Here is a 16,129-nt window from a genome sequence, read left to right on the forward strand (position 1 = left end):
GGTCCCTGAGGGTTAAAATCTTCTGTCTCACTTTATATTCTCCTAAAGGTCCTAGCAGACTGACTGGGATATATTAGATGTTGAAAGGAAGGATAAATCGAACTATCTTGAAGGGCATGCCACCTTGGAAAAGAGCTTAAAAGATTCCTTAGTTGCTAAAAAATGAACACAGAAATTAGGGAAAAAGTGAACTCAGTGCCTAATAATACAGCAGTCACAATTTTTACATTTCATAAATTTCCAACCACTCTTGAAAAAGTGTCTCCCGAGCTGAGACAGAAGATCTCCTACGGGATCTACCTCTGTGATTCCATGACTTCTGGCAAGTTCCTTTTCTTTTTCTTAAAAATGATTATACTGGAGCAGCCCCTCCACAGAGGGCTGGGATGGCAAGAAGAATCAGAAGCAGTCCGGCTTACCCAGCGCCAGAACCCCTAGTTCAGTTCAGTTCAGTTCAGTCACTCAGTCGTGTCCGACTCATTGTGACCCCATGAATCACAGCACACCAGGCCTCCCTGTCCATCACCAACTCCCAGAGTCCACTCAGACTCATGTCCATCAAGTCGGTGATGCTATCCAGCCATCTCATCCTCTGTCATCCCCTTCTCCTCCTGCCCCCAATCCGTCCCAGCATCAGAGTCTTTTCCAGTGAGTCAACTCTTCACATGAAGTGGCCAAAGTACTGGAGTTTCAGCTTTAGCATCATTCCTTCCAAAGAAATCCCAGGGTTGATCTCCTTCAGAATGGACTGGTTGGATCTCCTTGCAGTCTAAAGGCCTTATAAGAGTCTTCTCCAACACCACAGTTCAAAAGCATCAATTCTTCAGTGCTCAGCTTTCTTCACAGTCCAACTCTCACATCCATACGTGACCACTGAAAAAACCATAGCCTTGACTAGACAGACCTTTGTTGGCAAAGTAATGTCTCTGCTTTTGAATATGCTATCTAGGTTGGTCATAACTTTTCTTCCAAGGAGTAAGCGTCTTTTAATTTCATGGCTGCAGTCACCATCTGCAGTGATTTGGGAGCCCCAAAAAATAAAGTGTGACACTGTTTCCACTGTTTCCCCATCTATTTCCCATGAAGTGATGGGACCGGATGCCATGATCTTCATTTTCTGAATGCTGAGCTCTAAGCCAACTTTTTCACTCTCCTAAATCAAATCCCTTATGATTATACAGTGGAAGTGAGAAATAGATTTAAGGGCCTAGATCTGATAGATAGAGTGCCTGATGAACTATGGAATGAGGTTCGTGACATTGTACAGGAGACAGGGATCAAGACCATCCCCATGGAAAAGAAATGCAAAAAAGCAAAATGGCTGTCTGGGGAGGCCTTACAAATAGCTGTGAAAAGAAGAGAAGCAAAAAGCAAAGGAGAAAAGGAAAGATATAAGCATCTGAATGCAGAGTTCCAGAGAATAGCAAGGAGAGTTAAGAAAGCCTCACTCAGCAATCAATGCAAAGAAATAGAGGGAAACAACAGAATGGGAAAGACTAGAGATCTCTTCAAGAAAATTAGAGATATCAAGGGAACATTTCATGCAAGGATGGGCTCAATAAAGGACAGAAATGGTATGGACCTAACAGAAGCAGAAGATATTAAGAGGAGGTGGCAAGAATACACGGAAGAACTGTACAAAAAAGATCTTTAAGACCAAGATAATCACAATGGTGTGATCACTCACACAGAGCCAGACATCCTGGAATGTGAAGTCAAGTGGGCCTTAGAAAGCATCACTACGAACAAAGCTAGTGGAGGTGATGGAATTCCAGTGGAGCTATTTCAAATCCTGAAAGATGATGCTGTGCAAGTGCTGCACTCAATATGCCAGCAAATTTGGAAAACTCAGCAGTGGCCACTGGACTGGAAAAGGTCAGTTTTCATTCCAATCCCGAAGAAAGGCAATGCCAAAGAATGCTCAAACTACTGCACATTTGCACTCATCTCACACGCTAGTAAAGTAATGCTCAAAATTCTCCAAGCCAGGCTTTAGCAATACGTGAACCGTGAACTTCCTGATGTTCAAGCTGGTTTTAGAAAAGGCAGAGGAACCAGAGTTCAAATTGCCAACATCTACTGGATCATGGAAAAAGCAAAGTTCCAGAACCCCTAGCGGCTTCCCCATCTCTGGCAAGTTCCTTTTTCTTTCCAGACTTCAGTTTCTTTAACCACACAAGATGGAAGTAGCAAGCTTTCTAAAATCTGTTAGTTGTAAAATCAGAAGTCCAAAATTTCTCCACACCTCTCTGGCAGGTCTCCTATGAGTAAGGTGCCCTGACAGGCACTCCTGAAGGATGTGAGACCAAACGAGAGATATGTTCTCCAATAAACTTATGGCCTATGAACAATAAAACACAAGGACACAAATAACCGTGATCCCAGGCAGGAAGGGGGTAATGGCCATCCGGGAGGTGCTCATGCGGAATTCGCAGCTGTGGGCACAACAAACGTTTTGCAGAGGGGCAGCATTCATCCTGTTTTGATGTGGCCAACACAGCGCACCCACATGCCAGGGACTGTGCCCGAGCACAAAAAAACAAAACTGTTACCAAGCCACCTGCCTTCACAGTGCCTGAAGGCTGATGGCAGAAGGGAGACAGAGAGGGTGGAGGAATTCCAGGCAGGGGGACTTGTGCAGGGCAGACAGGAACGCAGCGTGTCTCAAAGCATCCAGGCGTGGCCGTGACTCCGCTGGCACAGTGGGAGGCTGTGTCCAGGGCGCAGAATGCGACTGACATGGAACCCCTGAACGTCAGCCTTTGAGGTCTGGATTTTCATCACTTCAACTAAGCTCCCTAACAGCTCTACCTACCTACCAAGTGAGTGCGGGTCGTGTGCTCAGTCATATCCGACTCTCTGCGACTCTGTCCGTGGCATTCTCCAGGCAAGAACACTGGAGCGGGTTGCCATGGGGATCCTCCCTGGCCCAGAGACTGAGCCCGTCTCCTGTGTCTCCTGCGTTGCAGTCAGATTCTTTACCCGCTGGGCCAGTGGGGAAGTCCTAACAACTCTAAGTGACTGAATGTTTATTAAACTTCACACAACCATTGATTTGTATCCAAATATACCTTTTCTATAACGAAAGGGGACGTGGCTGAAAGAAAATTCTCCCCCAAAAGTAATTTAAATAAATTTATTTGCAGGAGAAAAATATCTGCCCGTCAGGTACAGTCTGATCCACAATGATCCAACAATAGTCACAGCTCATTCTGGGAGGACTCTCACACAGCAAGTCCGCATGGAGCATCAGAATCACAAAACCATCTAACCAGAGTATTACACAAGACATAATGACCCTGATACAATAATAAAAACACACTATCAAATACTCACTACTTTGTGAGCTACAGCTAAAATATAAACAAGTTAGGCTTTTTTTAAAAAAATGAAGAAAATATTTCTACTATAGCTTTATTTCAAGCATTTTCAGTTAGATACCGCTTTATATATTTTTACTCACAAGAGATAGTAAAAGAATCCTTTCTTAAGTATCGGTAGATAAAATATATTACTCATTCAGATGTTTGCACTCTGAAGCGTACTTTGCCAGGTATGAGTTCAGATAAGAGAATGAAACTGTGCTGCAGCAAAATCCTGGCTGATGATCAAGACCTGGATAGTTTTCATATTTGTTTGAACAAAAATTTACATCACAGAAAAAAGAAGTGAGGCCATAAGAGAGCCAACATTATTCTTTCTCAATGGAGCAGTCTGATTCCAGAGAATGGGCTTTCCAAGCTGAATTCAAAGTGTGTGGTCCCGAAGTTGAATTCTTTCCAGTCAGAGGAGCTGCCTGCGGCTGAGGCAACATGCAATGATGAAGCGAGTTGAGCAGAAAGTGTTAACTGAACTACAGAGATGGTCACTGATAAAACAAGTTCCTAGGGGTCCTCGGGGCCCACACAGAGGCGAGGGCAGTCAGAACTATCAATACAAAAGAAAAATGTGCTCACTGAACTGCACACATAGAGCTTCTAGGAGGGTTAACAGTTCTTGACATGGGTTCCTGGTTGTAGTTTACAATATCTGCCTTCACCACTCTCTGTCATAAAAGAAAACAGAGTTATTATCAGGACATCAGAACATTTAGAAAGAGCTCCTTAAAGTATATTTTTATTTTCTGAACTTTCGTGAACTCCTGATGACAGACATCATAAATGAAGCAGAAGCTGATATTAAAAGAATCAGCCAGAATCAACTCATGTCAAGCTAGGATTTTCTTTTCTTTTTTTTTGGGGGGGTGGGGGGGAAGGGGGTGGGGAAGGGGTTGGTTTTGTTAAGGGTGTAATAGCAATTTTTTAATTTAGTCTTCTCTGGTTTTATGATATCTATGTGGTTATCACAAGTCTAGTAAAAAACTGGCAAATCAATATGAAAAACTAAACCCTGGTTATAATTTAAAGCAAAGGATTTTAAATTAATCATTATAAGTTTTGATTCATAGATAAGCCCTCATCATTTCAAAGTAAAAATATTATTTATTAATATTTCCATATACTATTATACTCAGGCATAACTCTTTTAAAAATGTTTATCAATTTGTGAGTTAGTGAGAAGAAATAAAGATATTAAAGAGAAGTCACATATAAGGAAGAAATGTTTTGAGCAGAACTTTTCCAATTTTTAAAACTTTTCTCCTAAATCCCTGACTTAGTTCCAAATGGCTGCACTATTGGGTCATGAATAATGACTCTAACAAAATATAGAATAATGAGAAACTTAAATTACCTCACATTCATGAGTTTAAAATAATTTAAATCAAAAGATATTCTTAACTTTTTCTTCCTTTCCTCTAACACAACTTCAAGGAATATTTTAAACAATGAATTTAGTGACATGCTCTAACATTCTTCTTTAAGTAATCATTTAAGGAAAAACAAATCCTGAACTGTTTTCAACTCCTACTAAGTCTGCACACATAAGCAGACAAAGAAGGGTAATTCAAGGCAAACTTTAAAAATACTCTTTCAGTTACCACGCTATTTCAGGAAAAACAGTAAGGAGAGAATAATGAAATAACTGCTTCAATTCTCCACTTCACTGCACATGTAATAAACACGACCATAAAGACAAACACATTTGAAAGTAAATGAAATGTTATTTTCATTTGTTCCCAATTCCTTAAGTTGTAAGTCTGGCAAAGGATCAATTTTTCAAAGTTCCAGAACAGGACTTATGCAATATTAATTCCCAAGAATGTACAATAAATCTTTGAATTTTTTTATTCATAAAGAACAAGATAACATTCACCAGTTCTCCCCACCCTCCTCCCACAAATTGCAATAGTTTATCGATTAATACCTGCACTACTGTACTGAACAGATTCTGCTCTGAGCAGAGCTGGTATGTTGGTTATCTTCTTCCGAATACTTCACTATTTCTGCCCTGACAATATGCTGTCAATTCCGTATAACAGAAACAAGATGCAGAAGAAAGGGGGAAAAAAAGAAAGAAAAAAAAAAATGGAAAGTGTGTTCAATGACTGAAAATAGATGGGAACGCCAAAGCAGAAAAATAAATATGCACATAAATTTAAACAAGCCACAAAGGAAATAGCAGAATATATACATATAAAAGGAAAGAAAATGAACCAAGATTCAAGAAACATTACAATTCTATTTAATTACTGAAATGGACATGTCTACTGAGCCTCCCAGAAAAGCTGTGGGCTCTATTTTTGATATCACAATTACATGTAACACATATAATGTCCAGTATTTCAGAAGACAACAAAGAATTTGGGGGCTTTTCTCTACTAAAGTGCAGCAGAGATACTCATTCAATTTCCTTTTACAAACATTACTGAGGATCTACCGTGGGCCGGTCGCTCTACACTGGGAACAAATGATGAACTGCACAGGATTTGTTCACAAGTTGCCATGGGAAGGGAACATGCAGACAGCTAACCATCATACCAGGTAAGACATATACTAGTGGATTTGTGTGGGAACAAACAGTGGTTCATTTTCTTTGAAGGTAGGGAGAGGATGCTGCATGCCATTTATGGTTTTTACATTTAATCATATTCATTACTGTCAAAGACTTCCTTTTGATGGTCACTTCCCCGGCTCTCACAGCCCTAACCTCCAAGTTTTGAAATTTCATATAGAAATAAGTAAGATCAAAATACATTTTTTATAGTTAAAAAACATACCATATTTTAAGCATGACAGCTGATGTTTTCAAATGAATTCTGCTAAGTAACAAAGCAAAACTAGTTAGATTTTTTGATTACTATAACCCTTAAGATGAGAAGACCACATAAGACAAATATGACAGAGATAACACATTCCCCAAAGTTTTTAGACCTGGAACTATACCCACTTTTAATGAGTTCAAATATTTTATTTTGGAAAGATCTTCCTTCATCATAGCATCTATTAATTAGCACATAGAGGAAAACATATTAATCAGGCTGCTGCTTGTGATAATGTTTATAAAGCCTGGATAAACAACTGAGAGTAAATGAACAGGACACTAAGGTGTATTAGCCTTGGACAGGCTCTGCTCCAGTTCTCCAGCAAGCAGTATTAACTTCTGGACAAGACTCATGATTTACTAGGCACTCAGCCTGATGCTATCACAGAAGCATTGCCAACTGCCTGCCACATGACATATGAGGAGGGCGCATCAATGACCCGTTGAACACCATCATCTGGCCTCCCCAAACCTAACTGCTTCATGCCAAACTATGGGTTACAATAAAGAGAAGGGATTTTCATAATCAGCAAGCAACTCATTAATCCTTCAAAATGATGGTTTAAACCCTGTCTTATAAACACAACCAGGTCACTGACCTGTGGTCAAGACATTCTGGTCAAAGTATTGACTAACATAAATGACTTGGATTTTCACCACTAATTCTCATCAAATTAATTAAGAACTAACAAGGCAACATCTTTCTTGAGGGCCTTGGTTGTTTGACATAAAGCTCTGTACAAAATTTCTGAACTGGAAGCCAGACTCAAAGTTCTACATATTCAGGACTTTGCTTTCTCCGAGTAAATAAAGCATAATTTCTATGATATAAACTTCATGGTAGAGGACTTCACAGTAGTTGCCTGTTTACAAATCAGTCATTGATGTTTTCAGAGAAAAGTGTTACCTACAAAACACCAGCTTTATGTTTGGAGCAACAGAGTAAACTCAATTGTTCTCCGCTATTAGTCAAGTGAATGAAAACAATGCAGTGGCCCTAAGAGAAAGGGAGCCGTGTGGGTGAACACCAGCTTAACCCCTGTTTTGTCAGAGTTGTCAGAGTCAGATACTAGAAGTGGAAGTGGTGGCTCTTCACTAGGGTAAGCAAGAAAGCAACTTAGGAGTTGAAGTGGTAAGGTATAAGCAGTAGAGATGGACTCAGGAAAGATAAATCTAGTCATTTCTGCAACTGTGCTCTAATCCAGATAGTAGAAACATATTTACCTTACAAAAGTCATAGCTGGTCACCTCAGGATAGAGAGGACACATACTCTGACAGCTATAACACCTGTCACTATCACTCATTCAAAGCAAATCACTATTCCAGGTACTGGAAACATTCCAACAAGCAATCATGATCTCTTTTTCTTTTTTTTGAGATTCATTAAGAGTTTAGCAAGGAAAACAAATGCATAAATTATTAAAGAATACTATGATTGATACAAATTCAATGTGCAAAAGGTTACAGGTTACCACTCAAAGCACAGATATAGCATTTTTTAAAAGCATGGTACCATGCACACAGTAGGAGCTTAAAGAAAGCGACTCTCCTTTTCCTTCCATGTAATGGCATACGCATATACCACATAATATGCAATCACAGGCTGTCAGTAACAGTCACAGCTCTGGGCAAGCTACTTCACCTCTTTGGTCTTCACACTCTCCTAATCTATAAAACATAAGGTTTATCTATGTGGCTGCTAAGATCCCATTTGGTTTTGAAACTATATGGAAAAAAAATCTTTTTTAAGTGAATAAAAAAAGAAAAAAAATGGAATATGATCTGACATAGGGCTTAGCAATATTTTTTTGGAACTTTCTCCCCAGGCAAGGGAACCAATCATCAACAAAATGGGTGATGGTTATGGAACCATCAATGAAAGGCCACATTAAATAATCATTAAATAATGAAAAGGCCACTTACTGAATGAGAGAAGACATTTGCAAATGATATGATGAAGAGTTAATATACAAAATATATAAAGAACTCATACAACTCAATATCAAAAGCAAAACAACAGAAAAACAGAATTAAAATGTTCAGAGGACTGAAATAAGCATTTTTCCCACACAAGACATACAGATGGTCAAAAAACACATGAAAAAGATGCTCAATACTTCTAACAGTTAAGAAAATACAAATCAAAACCACAATGAGGTATCACTCCACACTTGTTAGAATAAGTACTATCAAAAAGACAAGAAATAACATGTGTTGGCAAGATTGTATAGAGAAGGGAGCCCTCTTATACTGCTGTGGGAATGCAAATTGGCACAGCCACTATGCAGAACACTATGGAGGCTCTCCAAAAAACTGAAAATAGAAATACTATATAATCCAGTAATTCCATTCCTAGGTATATATCTGAGGAAAACAAAAACACTAATCTGAAAAGATATATGCACCCCAATGTCCACAGCAGCATTAATTATAATAAACAAGATATGGAAGTCACGTGTGTTCATCAGCCCAAAATGGGTAAGAAAGATGTGATACACACACACACACACACACACACACACACACACACACACACACAGGAATATACTCAGCCGTAAAAAGAATGAAATGTTGCCATTTGTAACAACAGGGATGGACTTAGCGGTTATTATGTGTAGGGAAATAAGTCAGATAAAGGAAAAATAAATACTGTGTGTCTTCAGTTACATGCAGAATCTAAAAAGTAAAACAAACAAACAATTAAATATAACAAAACAAATAGCTTCACAGATATGGAAAACAAACTAGTGGTTTCCAGTAGTTAGAGAGAAGAGGAAAGGGGAAAGACAGGGGACGGGGATTAAGAGGTACAACCTATTAGGGATAAAAATGAATAAAATACAAGGAAATAATGTAAAGTTACTATTTTTAATAACTTTATATAAAGTATAATCTATAAAAATATAGGATCACTAAAACTAACACATACCTAGTTCAAAGCAAACAAAGTCATAATTTATTAACTGGCCAGTGGAAATGTCACTAATAGAGAATTATAAAAAACAGATCTAGAGCATACTTGACCTATCTGTCTGCCCTCATGTAATTTGGGAGCTCCCTGAGGACAAGCACTGTGACTTATTCATCTCTGTATCCCCAGATTTTAGTGTGCTGGCATAAAACCCTCAAAAAACGTCTGCTGTCTTAGTAAACTTCATTCCTTCTTTTCTCCTTCTCTTCCTTGAACAGCTTGTAAAGTGTGTTGATAACTCATTTTATATGACTGTAAAATGGGAATAATCTAGGTTAAAACTAAAATAGCAGAATCTCTTTAAATAATCAGTGAATGGAACTAAGACTAAGGCCTTATTATAAATGTTTATCACAAAATTACTACAGCATCAATTTCCATGTGACTGGTGAGTCTACAATCTAATTTCTTCTGTATAGAATAATACAAATCACTTTATCACTCTGTGACACTGAGTTCCTTCAGGACTCTTTCGAATGACATAAAACCACAGAACCCAGGTGCACAAGCTCTCACTCTCTCCCTTCCTTTGCACCCTACTCCTCCACTTTCTGTATATAAATTATATATAGAAACGAAGTTCAGATTATCTGAACTTCTTTGCTTTTAAATGAACCTTCAGAGACATCAAATGGCCAACAGGTGCATGAAAAGAGGCTCAATATCCCTAATCAACAAATTAAAACTACAATGAGATATCACTTCCCACCTGTTAAAATGGCTGTCCTCAAGAATATAAGAAATAAGTGCTAGAGAGGATGTGGAAAAAAAGGAAACCCTGAATGAGAATGTAAATTGGTGCAGCCCCTGGAAAACAGTATGGAGTCTCCTCAAAAAGTTAAAAACTGAACTACCATACCATCCAACAATTCCATCTCTGAGTATTTATCTGAAGATACATGCACTCCCATGTTCATTACAGTGTTATTGACAATAAGCAAAATATGGAAACATCAAAGTGCCTGTTGATAGATGAATAAAGAAAATGTGGAATATAAACATATGTACACACACACACAATGTAATATTATTCAGCCATGAGAAGTAACAGTCTGCCATTTGTAAAAACTTGGATGGACTTTGAGTACATTGTGCAAAATGAGATAAATCAGACAGAAAATGGCAAGAACTGTATGATACTACTTACACATGAAATTTCAAAAAGCCAAAATTGCAAAAAAAAAGAAAAGAATAAAATGGTTGTTCCCGGAGGATGAGGGGATAGGAAAGATGTCTTCTAAAGGGTACAAACTTACCATTATTAGTAAATAAGTCCTAGAAACAATGCATAGTATAGTCAATACAGAAAGCAATATTGCTTTATAATCATCAAACTTGCTAAGGGATTAGAACTTAATTATTCCAACTACTAACAAAGATATTTATGTAACATGATAGAGGTACTAATTACTGCTATAATGGCAAAATCATATAATATATAAAGATATCAAATTAACATGTTACATACTTTAAATTTACATAATGTTTTGTGCCATGTATATCTCAATAAAAAATAATACTGTGCTCAAGATAGCTTCCAAGTATGTTCTTAGAAACATCTTTTAAAAATAATGAACCTTCAAAAATGTTTCCTTCCACTGAGAAAACTAAACTGTGACATACATAATTTAACTGGCAAAGGCACCAAACTCACTGTTCTCAGGAATGGAGAATGAGGTTTCCCTACACGAAGGCCCTGACAGACCCAGTGAAGGAGGGCTTAGTAGCTGGAATTCGTCTTCAAATGAATGCAGTCAAAGTAGACACCCGCAAGTTGAAACCAGAGCCAAGCTTCACGGCCTAAGAGGCTGGGGCGCACTTACAAACAGGTAGCGTGCCCAGGGAGGGCGAGGGGCTCTGGAGTGAACACCGCTGACACGGGCTTAGTTAAAACGTGCCTAGCTGGTAAGTCGATCTCCAGAAGTTCAAAGAGTAACTTTCTGTCTCTTTTGACTAACAGTGAGCTAAAAACACGAGTCAAGCATCCCTAGAATTCTGCCTCTTAGCAGTGCCCCAGTCACCACCTCTCTGGAGATGCCCTAGAGCCTGAGCACTGCGGCGGGCTCGGGCGAGTACAGGCTCCTTGTCCGGGGGCTGTCAGCACCGCACGGGCACACTGTCTCCTCTAGAGGGGCTCATCACTGGGTCTCCCGTTTTCCATTCCTCCAGCTGAGAAACCTCAAGGTGATCTGGGATGACTTCTCCCTTTTATCTGGTCATTCCACAAGTCCTACTGATTCTTCTGCAAAATGTCTCTTACATCCATCCTTTCCCTTCCATCCGATTCCGGTCTTTATCACACGAGGGCAGTAACCCAGTCTCCTTGCTTCAACCTCTCTGGCACCCATCCACACACACACACAAATTCCATTAGATTAATCCCATCTAAAAACTGCTTTTGCTTATTTCCCTGCTTAAAATTATTTTCCACTGTCAATATGTGAGATTAAAATTTATCAACTTGGCATTCATAAATCTCCATAATCTTTCCTCAAATTTCCTTCACACTCCAACACAAATAGTCCTTTATTTTTACCAAACAGCTCTTCTCTCTCCAAAATACAATCTAAACTTTTCAACTTGCTTGTGCTAGCTTCTTTTTCAACTCCCCACTCCAAACCACCCAGTAAATCTTCTCCCAGTATGGTAGCATGGAAACGTTAGGGGCACTGCCATCAGACAGACCCGAGTTCAAATCCTGGGTCCACCACTGCCCAGCTGTGGATAAGCAGATCGAGTTACTTAACCTTTCTGCAGTCTCAGTTTTCCAACCATAAAATGATGAAGTGCCACCTGCCCCAAAGTTATTATAAGGATTAAATGATATAACAGAAGTTGGCACGTTTATTAATTGTCTTCACTGCATCTTAAACTCTTAAATCTCCTCTAGATCCAGCAGTAAACCACACTTATATGATCAATTAATCATTTATCATCGTCTGAAAATCACTTACGGACTACCTAGTTAACCAGGCACAAATATCATTTAGAAAGTGAAGCTACAAAGCAGAGGCATCACGTGACTTCTTGAATCTGCCAAGTTCTGTATAGTCAAGCAAATCACTGATTTCTCTTCTTGTATCCATCCTCCTAGGCCAAAATCAAGTAACTACTTTGTGTCTGGGAACAATTTATAAGGCACAAATAGCTAAACACCGTGTCTGGCCACAGTAAGTGCTGAAATGTCTTTTGAATGTGAGAAGTAAAGGTAGATTTCCAGAGTTCCAAATATTTTAATGAAGTTCTAGAAACAGCCATATCAGCATAACAGTTTCAATTGATATTTACTCAAATTGTCTAAAAACATGCACACACGCACACACAAAGAGTGACCATGAAAAGAAGACACAGAATTAATTCAGAAAGAATTAAAGAAAAATTTAAGGATGGAGAAAGACTGTTACACCTTTGTAGCTTCACAAAGCAGGGAAAAAGCAGAGGGTCGGTTGAGGGAAAATGTAATTTATCAATATATGTTGCTTCTAAGCAAACCACTTCTGAAGTCTAATTTTAAACTACAGGCTCTTGCTCTGATTTTTTTATTCAATCAAACATGTAAAGCAGTGTGCTGCTGTATCTTTAAGCAGCTGACTTGGTATTCATGTTTACTTCTTAGTCTAAGAGAACTGTCTAGCAATCGTGGGAGAATTCAGAAATCCTCAATAATTAATACCATTATTAAATTAACAATAAAATAACATCAAGAATTAATATTATAACACAGGATATTTTACAGAAGAACAGAGAGAAACACTATATTTTATAGTGTTTCACCAAAGCAAACACAGAAGATGCCAAATTGGGTAAACTCTTACTACTTAAGACTAAACTTTAATAAATAGTTGGGATTTTATACAAAACATAAAAAAGATATTATATAGTAATCATGGAAGAACTTAAATAAAAAAGTACAAAATAAGATGGTCAGTTCCTTAGCCATTATTTAACTGCTGATGAAATTTTTATTACATTAATCTCATTTTTCCGACAAAAAAAAAAGACAAAATGAGGTTTCAAGGGTATCATCATTTGGCAAAAAGTTAACATCCTCCATCTTCTGCAATAAACAATGACTCATACACACAATCTATTTTTAAGGCTGTTAGGGATAGGTACATAGAATGCATAAATGTAAAAGGATTCAGAGTGAAAATTAATGTCTTTTAAGAAATAAATTATCTTTTTAAGTATACAGTTCAACATAATCACCTGTGACTGTTCTATTTCTGCTTTGTTTAACTTGATTCCAAGGATTTCAGCAGCAACTTTCTGAAAACACAGGAAGACCTGCATAACAAAAACAGGTTTAAATGATTTAAAACAGGCATGCCTAAGTTACCTTCAAACAAATTGAACTTTCTAAAAAATGATAAACAGCAAGAACTGCAAAAAATATGATGTACCAGGTTGTTTCAAAAATAGCTCTATTTGTCAAATACAGCAACATTTTAAGTATAATAATTTTTTAAATGATTAAACCATAATTTGAAAATTCATACACTTCACTGAGCTGGTCTAAATTTACACATTTATCCTGAAAAACTGAAACTTTTAAAGAGTTAACATAATTAATTACAACTACGACATTAAAAAAAAAAAAAAAGACTACTAGCCAAATAATAAACTGCTGTAAGTCCTGAAGAAAATGAAAGTAGTCTATATTTTACTACCTGGGGAAAGTTTTTCACTGCCAATTTTACACTGATCTTTCGATATGGCATTAGCCTACCTTGAAAGGTCTTACTTTCCACTCTCATAATCTCTAAGGTTCTAATCAATTTTAATAAATTCTCTCTGGAGCAAAAAACTTACTAACCTTTACTGTATTTTGTCAAACAGAAAAGTAGCAGTATACGACTTCCCTGATAGCCTGCAATGCAGAAGACCCTGGTTTGACTCCTGGGTTAGGAAGATCCACTGGAGAAGGGATAGGCTACCCACTCTAGTAGTCTTGGGCTTCCTTTGTGGCTCAGCTGGTAAAGAATCTGCCTGCAATGCGGGAGACCTGGGTGCGATCCCTCAGTTGGGAAGATCCCCTGGAGAAGGGAGAGGCTACCCACTCCAGTATTCTGGCCTGGAGAACTCCATGGACTGTGTAGTCCACGGGGTCGCAGAGTCGGGACACCACTGAGTGACCTTCACTTTCACAATCCAGAATCATGAAACAAAAACATGCAAAGACTTCTATAAACATCCTTTCCTACACCGATAGCTTATCTGGGGTCCACTAGGATTCCTGGAGCTCCAATACAGTCTTTGCTTGTCTGCATATTCTGTCTTTGCTCCCGAAATATCCGAGTTTATTCTGACCCCTACTTACTCATGACTCAGTTCAGTTCAGTTGTCACTCAGTCGTGTCCGACTCTTTGCGACCCCATGACCCGCAGCACACCAGGCCTCCCTGTCCATCACCAACTGCCAGAGTCCACGCAAACCCATATCCATTGAGTTGGTGATGCCATCCAACCATCTCATCCTCTGTCGTCCCCTTTTCCTCCTGCCCTCAATCTTTCCAAGCATCAGGTTCTTTTCTAAGGAGTCAGCTCTTCACAGCAGGTGGCCAAAGTATTACAGTTTCAACATCAGTCCTTCCAATGAACACCCAGAACTGATCTCCTTTAGGATGGACTAGTTGGATCTTCTTGCAGTCCAAGGGACTCTTCAAGAGTCTTCTCCAACACCACAGTTCAAAAGCATCAATTCTTCATCGCTCAGCTTTCTTTATAGTCCAATTCTCACATCCATACATGACTACTGGAAAAAACATAGCCTTGACTAGACGGACCTTTGTTGACAAAGTAATGTCTCTGCTTTTTAATATGCTGTCTAGGTTGGTCATCACTTTCCTTCCAAGGAGTAAGCGTCTTTTAATTTCATGGCTGGAGTCACCATCTGCAGTGATCTTGGAGCTCCCCAAAATTAAAGTCTGACATTGTTTCCACTGTTTCCCCATCTATTTCTCATGAAGTGATGGGACCGGATGCCATTATCTTCGTTTTCTGAATGTTGAGCTTTAAGCCAACTTTTTCACTCTCCTCTTTCACTTTCATCAAGAGGCTTTTTAGCTCCTTTTCACTTTCTGCCATAAGGGTGGTGTCATCTGCATCTCTGAGGTTACTGATTATGTCTCCGGGCAATCTTGATTCCAGCCTGTGCTTCTTCCAGCCCAGCGTTTCTCATGATGTACTCTGCACAGAAGTTAAATAAGCAGGGTGACAATATACAGCCTTGACGTACTCCTTTTCCTATTTGGAACCAGTCTGTTGTTCCATGTCCAGTTCTAACTCTTGCTTCCTGACCTGCATTACAGGTTTCTCAAGAGGCAGGTCAGGTGGTCTGGTATTCCCGTCTCTTTCAGATTTTCCACAGTTTATTGTGATCCACACAGTCAAAAAAGCTTTGGCTTAATCAATAAAGCAGAAATAGATGTTTTTCTGGAACTCTCTTGCTTTTTCAATGATCCAGCAGATGTTGGCAATTTGATCTCTGGTTCCTCTGCCTTTTCTAAAACCAGCTTGAAGGTCTGGAAGTTCATGGTTCACATATTGCAGAATGAAGCCTGGCTTGGAGAATTTTGAGCATTACTTTACTAGCGTGTGAGATGAGTGCAATTGTGCGGTAGTTTGAGCATTCCTTGGCACTGCCTTTCTTTGGGATTGGAATGAAAACTGACCTTTTCCAGTCTGGTGGCCACTTCTGAGTTTTCCAAATTTGCTGACATATTGAGTGCAGCACATTCACAGCATCATCTTTTAGGATTTGAAAAAGCTCAACTGGAATTCCATCACCTCCACTAGCTTTGTTCGTAGTGATGCTTCCTAAGGACCACTGGACTTCACATTCCAAGATGTCTAGCTCTAGGTGAGTGTGAGTGATCACACCATCATGATTATCTGGGTCGTGAAGAACTTTTTGTACTCATGACTACTTACTGAATATTTATCACAACTTCAATA

General features: G+C 38.8%; 1 protein-coding gene across 2 annotated transcripts in view; it reads right to left on the reverse strand.

Moving 5' to 3' along the window:
* Nucleotides 1-3,176: 3,176 nt before the first annotated feature.
* RAB28 (RAB28, member RAS oncogene family) overlaps nt 3,177-16,129 on the reverse strand; it is a 99,647-nt gene continuing 86,694 nt past the window's right edge. The window contains exons 6-7 of one of the 2 annotated variants that reach the window (XM_068975231.1): nt 13,383-13,460; nt 3,177-4,045 (exon numbers count right to left, since the gene is read on the reverse strand). In XM_068975231.1, coding sequence (XP_068831332.1) covers nt 3,953-4,045; nt 13,383-13,460 — 171 coding nt within the window. In that variant the 3' untranslated portion in view covers nt 3,177-3,952. Of the gene's footprint in view, nt 4,046-5,309; nt 5,400-13,382; nt 13,461-16,129 lie in introns of those variants that run through there. The other variant, XM_068975232.1, reaches the window with a different exon arrangement.

The sequence above is a fragment of the Capricornis sumatraensis genome, chromosome 7 (assembly GCF_032405125.1).
Source record: "Capricornis sumatraensis isolate serow.1 chromosome 7, serow.2, whole genome shotgun sequence".
NCBI lineage: Eukaryota > Metazoa > Chordata > Mammalia > Artiodactyla > Bovidae > Capricornis > Capricornis sumatraensis.